Source organism: Lepidochelys kempii, chromosome 13 (genome assembly GCF_965140285.1).
Source record: "Lepidochelys kempii isolate rLepKem1 chromosome 13, rLepKem1.hap1, whole genome shotgun sequence".
NCBI classification, from domain to species: domain Eukaryota; kingdom Metazoa; phylum Chordata; order Testudines; family Cheloniidae; genus Lepidochelys; species Lepidochelys kempii.
In genome coordinates, this window is record NC_136392.1 from 31,917,430 (window position 1) to 31,938,461 (window position 21,032).

Genomic DNA, 21,032 nt, shown 5'->3' on the forward strand with positions numbered 1-21,032 from the left:
GTCTTGCATATCTGTGGTATGGCAAGGTCTGTGGCCCCATTCCTGTGTCCACTAGGTTCCTATGGCATGAGTAGTGCCATGCTTTTAGTCCTGTGTTTTCGTGGCCTGGGAGACACAACAGGTACTAAAGCATGAGTCAAGGTTTAAATGACATAGCAGGAAAGGGGTTAAAGTTTAAATGACTATTTTGTTTATGAATTAATGTAGGTAGTTTTGAGCCAAAATATCTACCATTAATTTTTCCATCTATTCCAGGAGCAGTAAGATACACACAGTAAAGTTTATTTTGGTACTTGGTATACTTCACTCCCATTAAAAATAAATTAATCAGCAAATTCCTACACGGCTAAGCCTTCTTTTACGTAAATACAACACAGCTGTAATGAATTACAAGGTGTTATTATCTCACACATACTGCATAATACTTCACACATAAGAGGTTTCTCTCCTTAGCTCAGCTTGCAACAAAAGCATCTTAAATAAACTGAGAGAAAGTTGTTTGGTTTGTAATGTTTTTACAGAAGTGGGATATACCTCACACATATAAGGTTTCTTTACATGACTCATTTTATAACAACTTAAACTGAGGAAGTTTGCTTTTGAAAAAACTAACAAAATTACTTTATATATCTATGTGAACACACACACACACACACACACACACACACACAGAAAAACTCACTCGTAGTTGCTCCCTAAACAAAGGCTAAGAAGCATTTGCCTGTGTTTCGGAGATCATGTTCTGGATCCCATTTGTCACTGACAGGAAAGGTGATGTCTAACACTGATGCAAATTGCCTAGAAAAGTTGGCACTAGGAGCAGGAACATCCACAGTCCAGGGCAGCTACAGAAGACATCAGACTTACACCAGAAATAAGAACATTTGTGGCATGTTAGAGGGATCACACATTAAAGATGACTCATCTATATATTTGGTGAATTGGTTTATTAGGACTATATCCTGACATGACAGGGCACCATTCTTCTCATTCTCAGCAAAGGCATTACAAAGTACACAAAACTAGTACAGTTCTATTACTTGGTCACATGGTTTCCTATGAAGATTTTGTACACGAGAGAAATAAAACCAGTTTCAGTCACTGAACTAGAAACCCCATGTTGACCTTTAGTTTGTGCAATAAAGTCCTACTTTCTGTTGATTTATTTGGTGCACGTTTTCATTTAATTATTCTTTTGGGGTAACTGTTGCCTGCTTAACTATTTAAAATGTTAACTAAAAAAGGTCTTGAACCTCTTCTTTTGGGAAGAGCATAGTTTTATCCCATCGAGAACATGAATAGACCATTCAGATGTTACTCTACTGCAGCAATCACTAGAGCACAGCTCTAGAAAGAATATAAGCATATCAGGAAGATACAGCTACTTTGAAACAATAAGTTCTCTAAAGTGGCTTTTAGCCATAACCCCCCCATGGCCCTGTCCCCTCCCTCTCTAGCTGGCTAGTACCCAAGGAGGTTAGCAAGGACTGTGAACATGCCTGGCCCTGGCTCCAGCTCCTTGCACCTACCTCGCCTTGTGCATCTGTGCAAGAGGCCAGTCGCAGTCTGACTCTGAACTGGGCTTTGATCTTGAAATGATTTTTGATTTTCTCAGCCAATTCCCAAGCATTTTAATGCAAAAATACACTATGTCCCCCCAAGCCAGGATAGAGGTATATCAACACTGAGAACACACAGAACTCAGCCTTGTGCTTAGCAACTTTTCATGGCGCAGAAAGAGTAATATTGTATCTGTGTGAAGCAGCTCCCCTCTTGCCAATTAAAGAGCAGAGAACCCTGTTCTTGAGGTACCTATCACTTTTGGGAAGATATTTGGTTTTCAAAAGATGGATGCTGTCTCTCAGAACCTACCTACAGGGTCAACTTTATACTTCTGCAACAGCCAGGCATTCCTCAACTGAGCTAGCAGCATCTAATCCTAGACAGAATATTCAAAAGAGTACTGCTGTCAGGTTTACCAACATGTAAATCAATATAAAAAAGGCTATTTATTTTAACATATTCTTTCAACGGCAAATATTTATTCCTTCCCTTCTTGGGTACCCCACAGAATGAGATAACCTTACTTTTAGGTACAAGCTGATTTAACACATCGTTCATTGACTGATGAAGGTCTCAGAGTCCTTCATCATTATACGTTGGGGGAGTTGGCCTCAGGATGCTTTGGGCATTACTCTCCACAAGAGGGCGCCAAGTCACTTCACCAGCCAGTAGCAGGTCCTCTCCATTTATAGCATCCAGGTACTGCATCTGAAATTCACAAGGAAATAATGTATTTCTGACTTGAACTCACTGGAAGAAATAAAGATAGCCTGAAGATTTCCCCCGACAATTCCAAACTCACCAAGAGTTCATGTAAGCAGCACGTTTTGAAGAAAGGAAGTAGAACTGTGGGATTGTTTTGAATCTTTAGCACTGAGTGGAAGAGGACTAGAAGGAAGGGGTAAATGGCTGAAAGTGCTTCTCAAAAGGGCTAGAAGACAAAGAGCTATAGAAGGTTTGAGCCTAACAAAAGGTCTTCTAATGCCTGAAATAAAATGGTCTCTGAAAATCCTGACAGTGGGGCAAAGAAGAGGGCAGTGGGCTGAGGAAACTTTGGCCTGTAACCAGTGTATTGGACCAGTCCCTCAAGCTTGAAAAATGGAGTGGAGAGGTACTTAATCCACAGCTGGCTGAGACTGTCCTGGTGAGTGATACGAATAAAGAAGTGAGACTATTCATTTCTACCTATACAAAAAAACCACTATCCCAAGTACTAAGTGCCTCTACCACCAATTTTAAATGACTGCTGCTGTTATTGGTAGTGCCTGGAGATCTGTACACACACAGTAGGAGACAGCTCCTATCCCCAAAGGTTTATATGAAAACACAAGACAAGCTATGGGTCGGAGGAAGGAAGCACTACCCCCGTGACGTAGATGAAGAACTGGGGCCCAGTGCCCTGCTCAAGGTCACACAGGCAGGATGTGGCAAAGCCAGGAACTGAACCCAGATCTCATGAATCTCAGCCTTAGCCACAAGACCAGACTTCACATAAACTAAAAAATTCACAGCTCCTCTTCCCCCGGAACCAAAAAGAACCAGTGATAACAGCAAATCAAACAGTTCTCACCTGGCCCTGCAAAAAGCTGTCTTTACCATCAGACTGGGTAAAAAGATGGGCTTTGCACCTGCCATAAAGGTAATCACATTTGGTCCATTTAGGACCAAGGAGGTGGGGAAGAGGAAGTAAATTCTGAAGTTAAGGGTCCCTCATGGAGAAAGCCCTGTCTGCAACTCCCTCTCTTCTGCCAAGGGGGCTCCAGCTCAGTTGCTTCTCCTGCCTACAAGCTGTGGCAGTACAGTACGGGGAGGGAGGTGTCCCTTGAGTAGGCATGTCTCAGGCTATTTACAGCTTTCATGGTAAAACCACCACCTTACCCTGTACCCAGCAGTCAATGCAGATCTGGGACCACTGGTGTCATGTTTTTTCTGGTGAGATGCACTACTTGCTAAGCCATGCAGGCTGCACCAGCTTCACTTTCCAAGCTAATTTAAGGTGAGGTCCCATGCAGGGCACATTGCCATCTTGAGGTGACAACGGAATGAATTAACATAACCCAGCCCACATCCAAAATAAATAGGTGCAGTCTCCTGGCCTGACATAAATTGAGAAAAGCCGCTAGATCACTGCAGCTCTGGGACGGTCTAACAGCAGCTAGGAATCCCGTAATACCCCCAGACTACATATTCCAGTAACAAATGGTAGACACGTGTCTCACGAAGAGGGGTGGAGATAATCCTTGCCACGTTTTACAGATTATAAAACCAGAAGGGACCATTGTGATCATCTAGTCTGACTTCCTGCGTAACACAGGCCAGAGCACATTCCTGAATTAATTCCTGTTTGAACTACAGCATATATTTTAGAAAAACATCCAATCTTGATTTTAAAATAGACAGTGATGGAGAATCCACCACCACGCTTGATAAATTGTTCCAATGGTTAATTACTGTTCCTGTTTAAAAATTACACCTCATTTCCAGTCTGAATTTGTCAAATTTCAACTTCCAGCCATTGGATCTTGTTATACCTTTGTCTGCTGTACTGAAGAGCTCATTGTCAAATATTTATTCCATGTGTAGGTACTTACACACTGTGATCCATAACCTCCTCTTTGTTAAGCTAAATAGATGGAGTTCCTTGAGTCTATCACTATAAGAAGTTTTTCCATCCTTTAATCAGTCTCATAGGTCTTCTCTGAATCCTGTCCAGTTTATCAACATCCTTTTTGAACTGTAGTCACCAAAACTAAACCCAGTATTCCAGCAGCAGTCACACCACTGCCGAATACTGAGGTAATGTAACCTTCCTTCTCCTACTCAAGATTCTGATGTATGCATCCACGGATCAAATTAGCCCCTTTGGTCACAGCTTTGCACTAGGATTTCATGTTCAGCTGATTATCCAGCATGACCTTCACCCCAAGTATTTTTCAGAGTCACTGCTTCTCAAGATAGAGTCACCCATTCTGTAAGTATGGTCTACGCTCTTTGTTCCTGGGTGTATAACTTTACATCTGGCTGTATTAAAGTGCATATTGTTTGCTTGTGCCCAGTTTACCAAGTAATCCAGATCACTCTGAATCAGTGACCTGTCCTTTTTATTATTTACCACTCCCCCAGGTTTTGGTATTATCTGCAAACTTTATCAGGAATGATTTTGCATTTACTTCCAGGTCATTGATTAAAATGTTAAATAGCATAGGGCCAAGACCCGATCCCTGCTAGAAACACACTTGCTTGATGATTCCTCATTTACAATTACATTTTGAGACCTGTCAATTAGCCAGTTTTAATACATTTAGTGTGTCACATTAATTTGTATTGTTCTAGATTTTTAAGCATCATTTTGAATGGTATAAAGTCAAGTGCCTTTCAGCAGTCTAAGTATATTACATTATTACTGTTATCTTTATCAACCAAATGTAATCTCATTAAAAAAATGATATCAAGGTAGTTTGACAGGGTATATTTTCCATAAATCCATGTTGATTGACAATTATATTATCTTCCTCTAATTCTTTATTAATTGAGTCCTATATCAGCTGTTCTATTATTTTGCCTGGGATTGATGTCAGGCTGACAGGCCTATAATTACCCCTTTTAAATACTGGCACAACATTAGCTTTCTTCTAGTCTTCTAGAACTTCCCCAGTGTTCTAAGACTCGTTGATTAGAACGAGGCGCAAGTGGTGTTCTCGTCCATCCTCCCCGTGGAAGGAAAAGGCCTAGGTAGGGAGCGTCAAATCGTGGAAGTCAACGAATGGCTACGCAGATGGTGTCGGAGAGAAGGCTTTGGTTTCTTTGACCATGGGATGGTGTTCCATGAAGGAGGAGTGCTGGGTAGAGACGGGCTCCATCTTACGAAGAGAGGGAAGAGCATCTTTGCCAGCAGGCTGGCTAACCTAGTGAGGAGGGCTTTAAACTAGGTTCACCGGGGGAAGGAGACCAAAGCCCTGAGGTAAGTGGGAAAGCGGGATACCGGGAGGAAGCACAGGCAGGAATGTCTATGAGGGGAGGGCTCCTGCCTCATACTGGCAATGAGGGGCGATCAACAGGTTATCTCAAGTGCTTATATACAAATGCACAAAGCCTTGGAAACAAGCAGGGAGAACTGGAGGTCCTGGTGATGTCAAGGAACTATGACGTGATCGGAATAACAGAGACTTGGTGGGATAACTCATATGACTGGAGTACTGTCATGGATGGTTATAAACTGTTCAGGAAGGACAGGCAGGGCAGAAAAGGTGGGGGAGTAGCACTGTATGTAAGGGAGCAGTATGACTGCTCAGAGCTCCGGTACGAAACTGCAGAAAAACCTGAGTGTCTCTGGATTAAGTTTAGAAGTGTGTGCAACAAGAGTGATGTAGTGGTGGGAGTCTGCTATAGACCACCGGACCAGGGGGATGAGGTGGATGAGGCTTTCTTCCGGCAGCTCACGGAAGCTACTAGATCGCATGCCCTGATTCTCATGGGTGACTTTAATTTTCCTGATATCTGCTGGGAGAGCAATACAGCGGTGCATAGACAATCCAGGAAGTTTTTGGAAAGCGTAGGGGACAATTTCCTGGCGCAAGTGCTAGAGGAGCCAACTAGGGGGGGTGCTTTTCTTGACCTGCTGCTCACAAACCGGGTAGAATTAGTGGGGGAAGCAAAAGTGGATGGGAATCTGGGAGGCAGTGACCATGAGTTGGTTGAGTTCAGGATCCTGACGCAGGGAACAAAGGTAAGCAGCAGGATACGGACCCTGGACTTCAGGAAAGCAGACTTCGACTCCCTCAGGGAACGGATGGCCAGGATCCCCTGGGGGACTAACTTGAAGGGGAAAGGAGTCCAGGAGAGCTGGCTGTATTTCAAGGAATCCCTGTTGAGGTTACAGGGACAAACCATCCCGATGAGTCGAAAGAATAGTAAATATGGCAGGCGACCAACTTGGCTTAATGGTGAAATCCTAGCGGATCTTAAACATAAAAAAGAAGCTTACAAGAAGTGGAAGGTTGGACATATGACCAGGGAAGAGTATAAAAATATTGCTCGGGCATGTAGGAATGTTATCAGGAGGGCCAAATCGCACCTGGAGCTGCAGCTAGCCAGAGATGTCAAGAGTAACAAGAAGGGTTTCTTCAGGTATGTTGGCAACAAGAAGAAAGCCAAGGAATGTGTGGGCCCCTTACTGAATGAGGGAGGCAACCTAGTGACAGAGGATGTGGAAAAAGCTAATGTACTCAATGCTTTTTTTGCCTCTGTTTTCACTAACAAGGTCAGCTCCCAGACTGCTGCGCTGGGCATCACAAAATGCGGAAGAGATGGCCAGCCCTCTGTGGAGATAGAGGCGGTTAGGGACTATTTAGAAAAGCTGGACGTGCACAAGTCCATGGGGCCGGACGAGTTGCATCCGAGAGTGCTGAAGGAATTGGTGGCTGTGATTGCAGAGCCACTGGCCATTATCTTTGAAAACTCGTGGCGAACCGGGGAAGTCCCGGATGACTGGAAAAAGGCTAATGTAGTGCCAATCTTTAAAAAAGGGAAGAAGGAAGATCCTGGGAACTACAGGCCAGTCAGCCTCACCTCAGTCCCTGGAAAAATCATGGAGCAGGTCCTCAAAGAATCAATCCTGAAGCACATGCATGAGAGGAAAGTGATCAGGAACAGCCAGCATGGATTCACCAAGGGAAGGTCATGCCTGACTAATCTAATCGCCTTTTATGATGAGATTACTGGTTCTGTGGATGAAGGGAAAGCAGTGGATGTATTGTTTCTTGACTTTAGCAAAGCTTTTGACACGGTCTCCCATAGTATTCTTGTCAGCAAGTTAAGGAAGTATGGGCTGGATGAATGCACTATAAGGTGGGTAGAAAGCTGGCTAAATTGTCGGGCTCAACGGGTAGTGATCAATGGCTCCATGTCTAGTTGGCAGCCGGTATCAAGTGGAGTGCCCCAAGGGTCGGTCCTGGGGCCGGTTTTATTCAATATCTTCATAAATGATCTGGAAGATGGTGTGGATTGCAGTCTCAGCAAATTTGCGGATGATACTAAACTGGGAGGAGTGGTAGATACGCTGGAGGGGAGGGATAGGATACAGAAGGACCTAGACCAATTGGAAGATTGGGCCAAAAGGAATCTGATGAGGTTCAATAAGGATAAGTGCAGGGTCCTGCACTTAGGACGGAAGAACCCAATGCACAGCTACAGACTAGGGACCGAATGGCTAGGCAGCAGTTCTGCAGAAAAGGACCTAGGGGTGACAGTGGACGAGAAGCTGGATATGAGTCAGCAGTGTGCCCTTGTTGCCAAGAAGGCCAATGGCATTTTGGGATGTATAAGTAGGGGCATAGCGAGCAGATCGAGGGACGTGATCGTTCCCCTCTATTCGACATTGGTGAGGCCTCATCTGGAGTACTGTGTCCAGTTTTGGGCCCCACACTTCAAGAAGGATGTGGATAAATTGGAGAGAGTCCAGCGAAGGGCAACAAAAATGATTAGGGGACTGGAACACATGAGTTATGAGGAGAGGCTGAGGGAGCTGGGATTGTTTAGCCTGCAGAAGAGAAGAATGAGGGGGGATTTGATAGCTGCTTTCAACTACCTGAAAGGGGGTTCCAAAGAGGATGGCTCTAGACTGTTCTCAATGGTAGCAGATGACAGAACGAGGAGTAATGGTCTCAAGTTGCAGTGGGGGAGGTTTAGATTGGATATTAGGAAAAACTTTTTCACTAAGAGGGTGGTGAAACACTGGAATGCGTTACCTAGGGAGGTGGTAGAATCTCCTTCCTTAGAGGTTTTTAAGGTCAGGCTTGACAAAGCCCTGGCTGGGATGATTTAACTGGGAATTGGTCCTGCTTTGAGCAGGGGGTTGGACTAGATGACCTTCTGGGGTCCCTTCCAACCCTGATATTCTATGATTCTATGATTTTCAATATTAACCATCCAATGAGCCCCCCCGCCAGCTCTTTTAAAACTCTTGTATGCAAATGGGTAAATGGAAATGCAACATGCATTTGCCAAAGTTAGATCATGCCAGATTAACCCAATATCCTTCTTTGAGAAGAAAACTGATTTTTTAGATGGGGGACATGCAGTCAATCTTGTACACTTCGACTTCAGTACAGCATTGGACATGGTATGGGAAATTATTAATAAAATTAGAGAAGATGGTGATTATTACAAGAATTTTAAGGTGGGTAAGGAACTGATTAACGAGCAGAAGGCTGGACTGGAGGGAGGTTAGTAACGGAGTTCCTCAAGGATCGATCTTGGGACTGATCCTATTTAATATATTTTATTAATGACCTTGGCACAAAAAGTAGGAGTGTGCTAATGAGATTTGCTGATGATACAAAGTTGGGAGGCATCATTCATACACAGGAGGATCAGAATATTAAACAGGAAGAACTGGGTGACTCTGAAAGCTGAAGTAAAAGAAATGAGATTAAATTTAATAGTACAAAGTACAAGGTCATGCACATAGGATCTAAAAATAAAAACTTTTGCTATAAAGTGGGGGCTCATCAGCTGAAGTGACAGAGGAGGAGAGAGACCTGTGTGTATAAGCTGATCACAGAATGACTATGAGCACCAAATGTGATGTGACTATGAAAAAGGCAAATGTGTTCCTAGAATGTATCAGGGAGGCATTTCCACCAGACATAGAGAAGTATTAACGTCATTGTACAAGGCACTAGTAAGACTTCATTTGGAATACTGTGTACAATTCTGGTCACCCATGTTCCAATAAAACTATTTCAAGAGTCAAACAGGTGCAGAGAAGAGCTATTAGGATGATCAGGGGAATGGAGGGTCTCTAAGGGTCTTATCGTCGCTAAATAAAGTTATTGTTTCTGTTAGTTCTCTAGTTTTTATACAAGGGTGACGTACCTCAATGGGTAGGTCCTAGGGATCAAGGAAGGAGGGAAACAGGAGAAGCAAAGAGAGGGAGTTTGCCTGGGGAAAGTTCCCACAGAGTTTTTGCCTTTCAGGCTTCTGTGAGCAGTAAATACAACATCTGAAGAGACTCTTAGAAGGAAGGCAATATGTATAGTAAGCTATCAGCTGTTGTGACCTGCACAGGATGTGCCATGTTTTTCTTTCTTCCAGAGAATAGAAGCGACTTCGTCTGTACGAAGTGCAGGCTGGTCTCTGTATTGAAAGAGAAGGTTAAAGGGCTAGAGACCCAAGTATCAACCTCACGTTGCATCAGAGAGAAGGAAGACTTTCTGGACAGACGTCAGCGTTTGGTACAGCAGGCACAGCATGACGAAGAACCAGAGAGGGCAGGGCAGAACGGGGAAGAAAACTAGCAGCACGTGACTTCCAGAAGAAGAAAGAGGAGAACCCATGTACCCCCAGTGCAGACACAGGTAAAAAACTGTTTTCAGGCTTTCTGCACAGGTACTATGGTGGAGAATGGTTTGGAAGAGCCATCTGAGGGAAGGGATGAGAAGGAGACATCATCGACCGAAAGGAATGGGATGCACTGTCCTAGAGATGGGGGTTCTACGACCACCACTCCCAAGAGGAGGAGATGGGTGGTGGTGGTCGGGGACTCCCTCCTAAGGGGGACAGAGACATCCATCTGCCATTCAGACCGGGAAACTCGAGAAGTGTGCTGCTTGCTTGGTGCTAGAATTCAGGATGTGACAGCGTGTCTGCAGAGACTGATCAAGTCCTTGGACCACTATCCCTTCCTACTTCTCCATGTTTGCACCAGTGATACTGACAAGAATGACCTAGAGCGGGTCACTGCAGACTATCTGGCTCTGGAAACAAGGATAAAGGAGTTTGAGGTGCAAGTCGTGTTCTCGTCCATCCTCCCTGTTGAAGGAAAAGGCCCAGATAGGGACCATCGAATTGTGGAGGTAAATGTGTGGTTGCCCAGGTGGTGTTGGAGAGAGGGCTTTGGATTCTTTGACCATGGGATGTTCCTGGAAGAAGGATTGCTAGGAAGAGATGGGATCCACCTAAGGAAGAGAGGAAAGAGCATCTTTGCAGGCAGGCTTGCTAACCTAATGAGGAGGGCTTTAAACTAGGCTCGCCGGGGGATGGAGACCTAAGCCCTGAGGTAAGTGGGGAAGAAGGATACTGGGAGGAAACACAAGGAGGAGGGTGCAACAGAGGAGGCCGCCTGATTCATACTGAGAAAGTAGGGCAATCGGCTAGTTATCTTAGGTGCCTGTACACGAACACAAGAAGCCTGGGAAACAAGCAGAAAGAATTGGAAGTCCTGGCACAGTCAAGGAACTATGATGTGACTGGAATAACAGAGACTTGGTGGGGTAACTCACATGACTGGAGCACTGTCATGGATGGGTATAAACTGTTCAGGAAGGAAAGGTGGGAGAGAAAAGGTGGAAGAGTTGCACTGCATGTAAGAGAGCAGTTTGACTGCTCAGAGCTCCAGTATGAAACTGGAGAAAAGCCTGTTGAGAGACTTTGAGTTAAGTTTAGAGGCAAGATCAACACGAGTGATGTCATGGTGGGCAACTGCTTAGACCGCTAGACTAGGAGGATGAGGTAGATGAGGCTTTCTATGGACAACTAACAGAAGTTTCCAGATAACAGGCCCTGGTTCTCACGGGAGACTTCAATCACCCTGATATCTGCTGGGAGAGCAATACAGCAATGCACAGAAAATCCAGGAAGTTTTTGGAGAGTGTTGGGTACAACTTCCTGGTGCAAGTGCTGGAGGAATCAACTAGGGGCTGTGCTCCTCTTGACCTGCTGCTCACAAACAGGGAAGAATTGGTAGGGGAAATAGAAGCGGGTGGCAACCTGGGCAGCAGTGACCAGTGATGGTTGAGTTCAGGATCTTGACAAAAGGAAGAAAGGAAAGCAGCAGAATACGGACCCTGGACTTCAGAAAGACTGACTCCCTCAGGAAACTGATGGGCAGGATCCCCTGGGAGGCTAATATGAGGGGAAAGGAGTCAAGGAGAGCTGGCTGTATTTTAAAGAAGCCTGATTGAGGGCGCAGGAACAAACCATCCCGATGTGCAGAAAGAATAGCAAATATCGCAGGCTACCAGCTTGGCTTAACAGAAAAAACAGAGCTTAAACACAAAAAGGAAGCTTACAAGAAGTGGAAACTTGGACAGATGACTAGGGAGGAGTATAAAAGTATTGCTTGAACATGCAGGGGTGTCATCAGGAAGGTTAAAGCACAACTGGAGTTGCAGCTAGCAAGGGACGTGAAAGGTAACAAGAGGGGTTTCTACAGGTATGTTAGCAACAAGAAGGTCAGGGAAAGTGTGGGCCCCTTACTAAATGGGGGAGGCAACCTAGTGACAGAGGATGTGGAAAAAGCTGAAGTACGCTATGCTTTTTTTGTCTCAGTCTTCACAGACAATGTCAGCTCCCAGACTGCTGCACTGGGCAGCACAATATGGGGAGGAGGTGAGCAGGTGAAAGAACAGGTTAAGGACTATTTAGAAAGGCTGGACATGCACAAGTCCAAGGGGCCGGAAAAGAAGAGTGAGGGGGGATTTGATAGCAGCCTTCAACTACCTAAAGGGGGGTTCCAAAGAGAATGGAGCTTGGCTGTTTTCTCAGTGGTGGCAGATGACAGAATGAGGAGCAATGGTCTCAAGTTGCAGTGGGGGAGGTCTAGGTTGGATATTAGGAAAAACTATTTCACTAGGAGCATGATGAAGCACTGGAATGGGTTACCTAGGGATGTGGTGGAATCTTCATCCTTAGAGGTTTTTAAGGCCGAGCTTGACAGAGCCCTGGCTGGGATGATGTCGTTGGGGTTGGTCCTGCTTTGAGCAGAGGGTTGGACTAGATGACCTCCTGAGGTCTCTTCCAACCCTAATTTTCTATGATTCTCTGAAAGTGGATCTTCCTCAAAATGAGAGGGAGAAACTGCAATGCTTACTCTGCTCCTGGTGGTCTCAACCTTCCTGAAAAGAGTGAGAAGCTGTGGTGGGCTTCAGAAGGCTCTTTGTGTCAACAGCATTATATGCCCATTTAAAACTGAAAGTAGCTATGGCAAGGACAACTTGCCATAACAGTGGAAGGGAATCTTTGTAAAAAAAGTCTATATGGTCACTCACTTCTGAAAATATGCTGGAGCGTTTCATGGACTTCTGGAGATTAGGGGCAGCAGGAGCAGCTACAGCAGCAATTCTGCCTGCTGTGCTTTCTGTCCTTATGGTTCTCCACCCTGCCTGTGTGAAACATACGTATCGGCAAGTCACATGTGTCATGAATTGGTGAAATGTGGAAACCTGTATTTTGGTGTGCCACACCATAATTCATGGATTATTATGTCTTTTAAGTACAAACAATGTTTTAAAAGCTGATGTCTCATTACGAGCAGCTGTATGTGTAGTAAAGCCCAGAGTGTTTCAGATTTCTTGTAAAATGGGTCCAAAAAAGTGAGACAATCTCGTGAGAAATATGGAAAGAGATTATTCTGGATCTCTTATTATTCTTTCAGTCTCAATCCATTTTTATCAAACCACCATGAACAACTGAAATACCAGCCAAAGTTCACATCCTTAATTCCATTATTTTGCCACTTGTATAGGTGTTTTAGAAACTAAAGGTTTAAAATTCCTGCTAAACTGAAAACCTCTACCTCAACCTTAACTCTGAAGCTGTGACCAACTCCAGCATAAGAAAGCAAATCTTCCAGGCAGAGACCCAAGGCACCAGGCTCCAGTAGAGGGACGGGATTAAGACATTGTCACTGGGGAGGGAAACTGGAACAGGATTTTATGAAACTCTTGGTCAATCCCAGTTCTGTAATCAGCCCTGTGCAATGTTGTTTGGTAAGCAAGCAATACAAAGTTTACTTTCCTAGGAAGAGTAAGAGAGGCTCTGCTCTGAACTACTGCCCACCTGCTTGCGCATATACTCCACTAGCAGTTCCAGCTGCTTGGGGTCCTCACACTGCTTGTTGAAAAAGTTTCTCCAAAGGGCTGCTGCCAGTACATGGTCATCAGACAAAATCCCCTAAAAAAAGGAGCGAGAGAGAAGGATTGGACACTGTACACGGCGAGAATGTAAACAACAAGCCGAAAACCTGAGTGATATTTAACTACCTGTTGCCTGACCAGATCTTTTCAGTTTATTACACATCTCTTACAGCCCCATACTGTTGGAGTTGCAGTCTCTTTTTCGCATCTTTTTCACATTCCAAGCGTTGAGTCCAACCCAGCTAAAATATACACTGCAATATACACCACACATCTGCCTCTCCCTGAGGTTTGTGTAGCGTCTCAACACAACAGTCCAAAAGAAATGGCTGGATGAGTGGATTCTGGAGAAAACACGCGTTGGTAAACCAGTTTTCTCTCTCTTTGGATCACTGGCGCAAAGCCTTACTCCTTATGAGACTAGAGACCATTGCTGCACAGTATGGGGGCGGCGGGGGGAGCGTGATAACTTTTGGCAAGGACAGGAGCTAAAGGGCATATAACATAACTGTTGCAGAGAAGGCCACTAAGGTGCTGTTGTTCACCTCAGCCTGTGATGCAAGACCACAGGGTAATTCCATGACATTTAGGCTTATCTGGATTTTTTTAGTTAATTTTCACTGGCAGATGTCTTTGCTGGATTCAGATCTGTAACACTTCTTTGTCTGTGTTCATCATAACCTCTGCTGTCTGTCTAGATTATATGGTGACCATCCCTGCAACATCTGAATGCCTGTCCTCTGCTGAGTGCTCCCATCAGGCGTGCATTAGGCAAAAATTACCTTAACATTAAAGACCAATATTTGCCTTGATCTTGAAGCATCCTGCTGCCCAATACGTTGTGGAACTCACTGTTTATAAGGCAAACAGCAAAATAAAAAACTAAAGTAAATGATTATGTGAATGAGTACAGCACCTGCAGTGACATCAGTTCAGGCAAAAGAAATAACACACTTTGCCCTTAACGTAGTGCCTTCGGAGAGTCACACAGCCCTTACACACATCAGGGCATTTTTACCCTTCTGGGTCATTAGACAGGCTCGATAAATAGCATATCCACTGTACATCTGGATCAGCTAAGGCACTGAGGGGGGAAGTGACTTGCCCAAGGTTAGACAGTAAGTCTGTGGCAGAGCCAAGAAGAGAACCTAGACCTCCTGCCACTCAGGCTATGGCTACACTAGAGAGCGGTGCAGCTGCACTGATGCAAGTTCTCTGTATAGCTGCTCTAAGCTGTCGACTTAATTAATCCACCCCCAACGAGCAGCAGTAGCTATGTCAGCGGGAGAAACTCTCCTGCTGACAGTGCTGTCCACACTGGCACTTAGGTCGGTGTAATTTATGTCACTTGTGGAGGTGGGGTGGCTTATTCACACCCCTGAGCAACACAACTTATACTGACATACGTGGCAGCGTAGACATAGCCTCAGTTGTGTGCCTCAGCCAGCAGACCATGCTCTCTCTCCTAGAAGGGCTCTCATTAGTCAGGTTTCAAAGGTCAAACCGATCACAACAGCTGCGTCAGGAAGAATTCTGTCCCCGTTGCGCTCTGATGTGTAGTCTGGGTGTTTTACTCCTTCCTGTGAAGCACCCAGCTTTCAGCGCCACTGGAGAAAACAGTGCATTAGACGGTCTATGCCGTCTGCCACCTGGTCTGTAGGCAGGGTCGACTGTATGCTCTTACCTCATCATATCCAAATATAGCTGCATAGAAATTTTCTGTCATGCTTCTCATACTTTCTTTTAGAGTAACAGAATCAATCTGAAAAATAAAACAACAACATAATCTGTACAGGTCCTGAGAGATGGGAGCAGTGAGAGCAGTGCGGTCCGTGGGGGTCGGGGCAGAGGGAAGGTGAGAGCAGTGTGGGTCGTGGGGTGGGAGGAGATAGAGCAGTGCAGTCTGTGAGGGGCGGGATTGGGGTGTGAGCAGTGTGGTTCATGTAGGCTGCGGGGTGGAGAGGTATATGCATTAGAAGCTAGCACGGACTTTGTAGAAATGAAAACTATCATAAGTATCTGCCCTGTGTGCTCAGAGGGCAGGAGAGTCCCCAGCCTGGGATGCTCTCTCATTAGTCTCACGTTCCTCCCAATTCCTGTCAACTCCTCCCTGGCCCCATACTGCCAGTTTCTGTTGCTTCCACAGATTAACAGATATTAAAGCCATTAGCATCACCTAGTCTGACCTCCTGCATAAACACAAGTCACAGAATTTCACCCAGTAATCTGATCAAAATTAACATTGGTTTCTTTGACAAGTGCCATGCTGATTGGCATTAATTGTGCTACCATCATTTCATTAATACTGGGTGCTTCCATGTCAGACTTTCTATGATATTGCCCAGGTTATCCTTGTACATTATTGCCTCAACATTAGTTTTCCCCCCTGTCCTCTTGGGCTTCCCCAGTATTCCAAGATTTGTTAAATATTAGCATCAATGGCTCAGAGAGCTACTTGGCCAATTTTTAAAAACTCTTGGGTGCAAGTTACTGGGTTGTTCAGTTTCTCTGATCCTCCTTTTTTGCTTTGTCTGCCTCATAGATTTGCAGACTGAATGAGGTGGCTCTGCTACTGTCTGAGACTGTGCAATCAAACTAAAACTAACATATATGAGCTCAATTCTACAAGGTGCTAAGAGTTCTGGAGTGACCAAACAAAGCACTTAAGAATCTGTTAAATTTTAAGCAGGTGAGTAGGTACCCTACAGTCACTGGGGATAGCCACAGGCTAAATTTAATCAGATTCCTAAATAATTGCTAGTTTGGGCATAGCTGCTCATCAGCTTGCAGGATTGAGCCCTGTGTCAGCAGAGCTATGAGCTGCCTAAATGTGCTAGGGAGAGCTAGATTGCCAGACACTCAGAGGGGTGGCTAAATCAGACTCATGCTGGCCTACAAAATACTTACTTCATCTGTACTTTGCTTTTTGTCAATACAAATTGCCCCAAACAATTTAGAACTAAAACATTTTCTTCACATAGATATAGCTGCATTTTAACTGGCAAGGACTTGGGAAAGATTCTTTCCTATATTGGACCCATATGACAGATTTAAGGGACACTGAGCACTTGTTCTCAGAAGGAGCTCTGACAGGGCCCATTGACAGTATGTGGCGAGAGGGACCAAAAGAGCCCCATATGGTCTCTGCTTATTTGCATCCCTCCAACCTCAGTCACAAACACCTGAGACAGCCTATGTATGGCCAGTGTTCTGGGATATTCTCCTGTGTTCTGCCCAGTCCAGGCAGTTTCCAAACGCTCACATCTAAAAATGTCTCATTTAATTATCTTCAAAACTGTCTTAAATAAATAAATAAAATAAATGCCCCCCCCCCCCTCCCATGTGTGACACTGAAGATAGAAGCGAGGATTTTTTAAAAAGATGTTGGGGATCAGTACAGTGTTTAAAAAATTGTGTTTACTATAGAAAGAGCATTGCTGTTTTGGGGGTTGCAACACCATGTCAAATACAGACACTACACAGCAAAGAAAAATTATGAATACAGCTTCAAGAAAATCTCAGAACTCTGATAGCAGCACAGATTGCTGGAGTTTCATCAAAAATGTCACCAAAATCCCCATAATATCCCTATAACCTTAGTGGTTGTGCCTATATAATAGTTGCTCTCTCAAAACTCTTAATTATTTTATATAATGCCATCAAATCTATTATTTATATACTCTTTCATTAAATCACTATCCTTTTTCATAATTTGATTTTTATAAGAATACATGTAGTGCAACCACAAGGAAAATGTTCCTTTTATGTCAGTTACTCATATTTTTCCATTTAAAGGAGCTATTAAAATTCATGCAGATATTTTATAGGCCATCAAGATTTGGTGACTGGCTATTACTGAATGTTTAATAAAAAACTAAACAGAAGAAATCAGAGGGCTAAATGATGACTGCAACTCCAGTAATGACTTAATTAAATTTTTATGGAGTACATAAACTATGATGTCACTTCTAGCCAACCACACTCATACTTTCTATGCATGCCAGAGGCCGTGGTTTTTCTCAATAGAACATACTTCTAAATAAGCAGCACTTCTACACTCTAATAGGGGAGCAGGTCTCATGTAACACACTCAATAAATTATCCTTCCATTTTAAAACAAACAAATTCCATGAGTTATAATATATTTGCCATGCACTTTTAATGACATAATAAAAATGTTACCTTAAGGATTACTTAACACATACTACAAATGTTACAGCAGGCAATTGCAAAGGGGTAAAGAAAACAAACAGTCCCATTACAGGGACAAGTCCTGGACTAAACATCCCCAGGGAAGCAACTTACTATATTAAAAACCAAAAGCAGTGGCTTTAGGTTAGTAAGAAATGGATTAACGAAGGAGATAAAGTTAAGCAAACATGGCAATAAGTACATCTTAGAGACAAACATTTTGAAATATGAAATATGACTGAGGATGGGGGAATATCTTAGGCAATAAAATTACATTTAAAGGGCTATCATACTGTTTTTGAGGAATGTAGCCAACAATGCATAACTACAAAAAGCTGGAGAAACAGCCTCTCTTACAAAACAAGGGAAGCAAGTAAATCGAAATCAGCGCTCTTTGGAAACCATTCCCTTCTTGATCTTATCTGCTTTCTCACCACTGGCAAACTTCACAGTCTGGCTTTTGACCATGATGACTGCAAGGACTCTTTTGCACTCCAGTCTCAAACAGCAAAGCTGCTAGAGAATTTCAAATGAGTTAAAAATTTATAAAAACAACAAACAACAAAAACAGCGGAGTTCTCCTGGGGTATGGCTCCTTCACCCGCTGGAGTGTCCCATCTCAGAGCAGTTACCAGAATCAGGCCATCCATGCACTAATGCCTGTATCCTCACAAATAAAAATCTGTGTTCAAAAAAAATTAAGAAAGCTTGGGTGTCCCCCACATCTACACAGATGCTTAAAAATAAGGCAATATCCAGCTAAGGTATCCTGCTTTAACATCATATTCACCACTTTTGCTGAAAGACTGCTCCCTTTATTAACAACTCCCTTATATCTTCAGCATATACAGTAACACAATATACATACCACATTCCTCACTCACACACTAGAATGCAAAACCTTAACTCCAACTTCAGCAACATTAACATACATACTGTTAGACATCCAAGCATTGGTAGAGTGTATGATTCTATGTACCAGTTCTATGATTTTCCTAGGGAGAAGCATGACAGAGGTAAGGTTTTGCATTCTAGTTTGATGGTTAGGAATGTGTGGAGTGTATTGTATGTGCTGAAGGTGCATTGAAATTGTTCGTAGAGGGGAACAATTTCAAAGTGAAACTGAACATAATGTGCGGAGGTTAAAGAAGTACATGAAGAGTTTTTTAAACTGGACATGCCCTTGCTGTTATGAGTTTGTGTTAATGGGTACTGCCCTTTAGTGACATTATAGCAATAGACTAAAAGAGCTCATTCTATATAGCTTAACAAAGAGGAGGTTAAAGAGTGACTTGATTACAGTCTATAAGTATCTGCATGGGAAACAAATATTTAATAATGGGCTCTTCAATCTAGCAGACATCCAATGGCTGGAAATTGAAATTAGACAAATTCAGACTGGAAATAAGATGTAAATGTTTAACTGTGAGAGTGATTAACCGTTGGAACAACTTACCAAGGGTTGTGGTGGATTCTCCATCACTGACAATTTAAAAATCAATATTGGCTGTTTTGCTAAAAGATCTACTCTAGGAATAATTTTGGCGGTGTTCTCTGGCCTGTGTTATGCAGGAGGCCAGACTAGATGATCACAATGGTTCCTTCTGGCCTTGGAATCTCTGAACAATAACCTGGATCTTTGCACCACTTAGATGAACAGGGGCTGTGAGCCTTCAGTAGAAATGGAGATAATGTCTTAGCTAGTTCTTCAAAGTGTTTCCCCTTTCCGAATAGCAGCATTTCAATCTTGCCTCGGCGCAGCTTGAACCAGCTGATCCTCATCCAAGAGCTGATCTCTTGTAGACATAGTCTGCCATCTAAGTAGTGGTGGTAACTGCATACCACTGGCAGCGTTCCTCCCTCCCAGTAGTCTCATGTAGCTATCAAAAAGACAAAGGGATTGTATGGTTCTCTGTGGGACCCTGCAGGTTAGAGCCTTCATTACTCATGGCCCACATACCAATCACAACTCTCTAAACTCTACTGGGAAGGAATGACTGGAGTCACTGTAGCGCTGTATTATGTATTCCTGCTATGTCACGTAAGTGGGTTAGTAGAACCTTGCAGTTCACTGTTTCACAGGCTACAGAGAGGTCCAGCAGTATGAGCGTGGAGAACTTACCTGTGTCTACTGCCATGAGATCATCTTTCAGTATCACTAGAGTCATCTTTGTGCTATGCTCTGGTCTGAACACTGATTGTGAGGCTTCCAGTGGCTGATCTCACATTTTGGAGCTTAGCGGTTACTACGTTCTCAATTATCTTGCCCAGGACTGGGAGGTTAGAGACAGGACAGTAGTTGGAGTGTTCTCCAAAGGTTAGTTTCTTGACTACAGGAGAAACTATTGTTGTACCTTTCATGGAGTTTGGTACGTGTCCTTCTCTGAAGAAGGCACTGATTATTTCCATTAATAGTGTACATAGTTGCTCTTCACTGGCTTTCACCAGCTAGGAGGTGCATGGATTCATAGATTGTGGCTGTAATATTTTTCAGGGTTTCCTGAGCTTTGGCATGTGTGATGGGGCCAAACTCATTCAGGGTTGGTAGGGTAGATAATACAATTGGGTCCGGGATGGAATTTTCTTTCCCACTTAGCTCCATACATATTCAGTTGATCTTATCAGTAAAATACGCTGACAGCTCTTCACAGCAGTTGACGCTTGGGGCTGCCATCTGGGCTGTGCAGTCTGCGTGACTGAAATAGCCCTGCTGACCGTGACTGTGCTCCATCAATTGCAGAGAAGTAGAAGGCTCATTTTGCTCCTTTATTGCAGTGGCAAAAGTTCTGTAAGAGCTATTTGTGGTGGATAGATTCAGAATCCTTTTTGTGCCACTGGCATTCTAACTTTCTGCCTCTGCCTCATCTACTGTTGCTCTTCTGTGTACCATGGTGATCTTCTCCACTGGTGAGGGGAGAATGGGCAGGACAAGACCAAGGCATTGATGGTAATGGACATCAGGTGATTATACTGTTATACTAATTCATCGGCACCTTCTATTTGGGTGGTTTGTTCTCCTACAGTGAGTTTTAAACCCAGAGGTACAGGAGTCTTGGGGAAGGACAAGCTTTGGTTGTTCGCTACTGTAGTGGGAAGGACAGAAGTCTGATCTCTGCCAGCATGAGACCAGTAGCATGGTATGTTAGTAATTTCTCCAATATCCACTCTTAGGCTGATGCCAGGATCTAGCATATGTCTTGCTATATGTGTGGGTCCAGAGACTGCCTGGGAGAACCCCATGATTTCTACATGGGACATGAAATTAAGTACTACCGTGTCCTTTGCACTGTCTATGTGAAAGTTGAAGTCCCTGAGAGGAGAGAATCTGTGGGATTCCAGTACTATGATGGGCAGCAGCTCTGT

General features: G+C 43.8%; 1 protein-coding gene across 3 annotated transcripts in view; it reads right to left on the minus strand.

Annotated features, from left to right (window-relative positions):
* Positions 1-928: 928 nt before the first annotated feature.
* UQCC1 (ubiquinol-cytochrome c reductase complex assembly factor 1) overlaps positions 929-21,032 on the minus strand; it is a 96,186-nt gene continuing 76,082 nt past the window's right edge. For all 3 annotated transcript variants that reach the window (XM_073310050.2, XM_073310051.2, XM_073310048.2), the window contains 3 exons: positions 15,163-15,240; positions 13,402-13,515; positions 929-2,271 (listed from right to left, as the gene is read on the minus strand). In XM_073310050.2, coding sequence (XP_073166151.1) covers positions 2,137-2,271; positions 13,402-13,515; positions 15,163-15,240 — 327 coding nt within the window. In that variant the 3' untranslated portion in view covers positions 929-2,136. The remainder of the gene's footprint in view (positions 2,272-13,401; positions 13,516-15,162; positions 15,241-21,032) is intronic.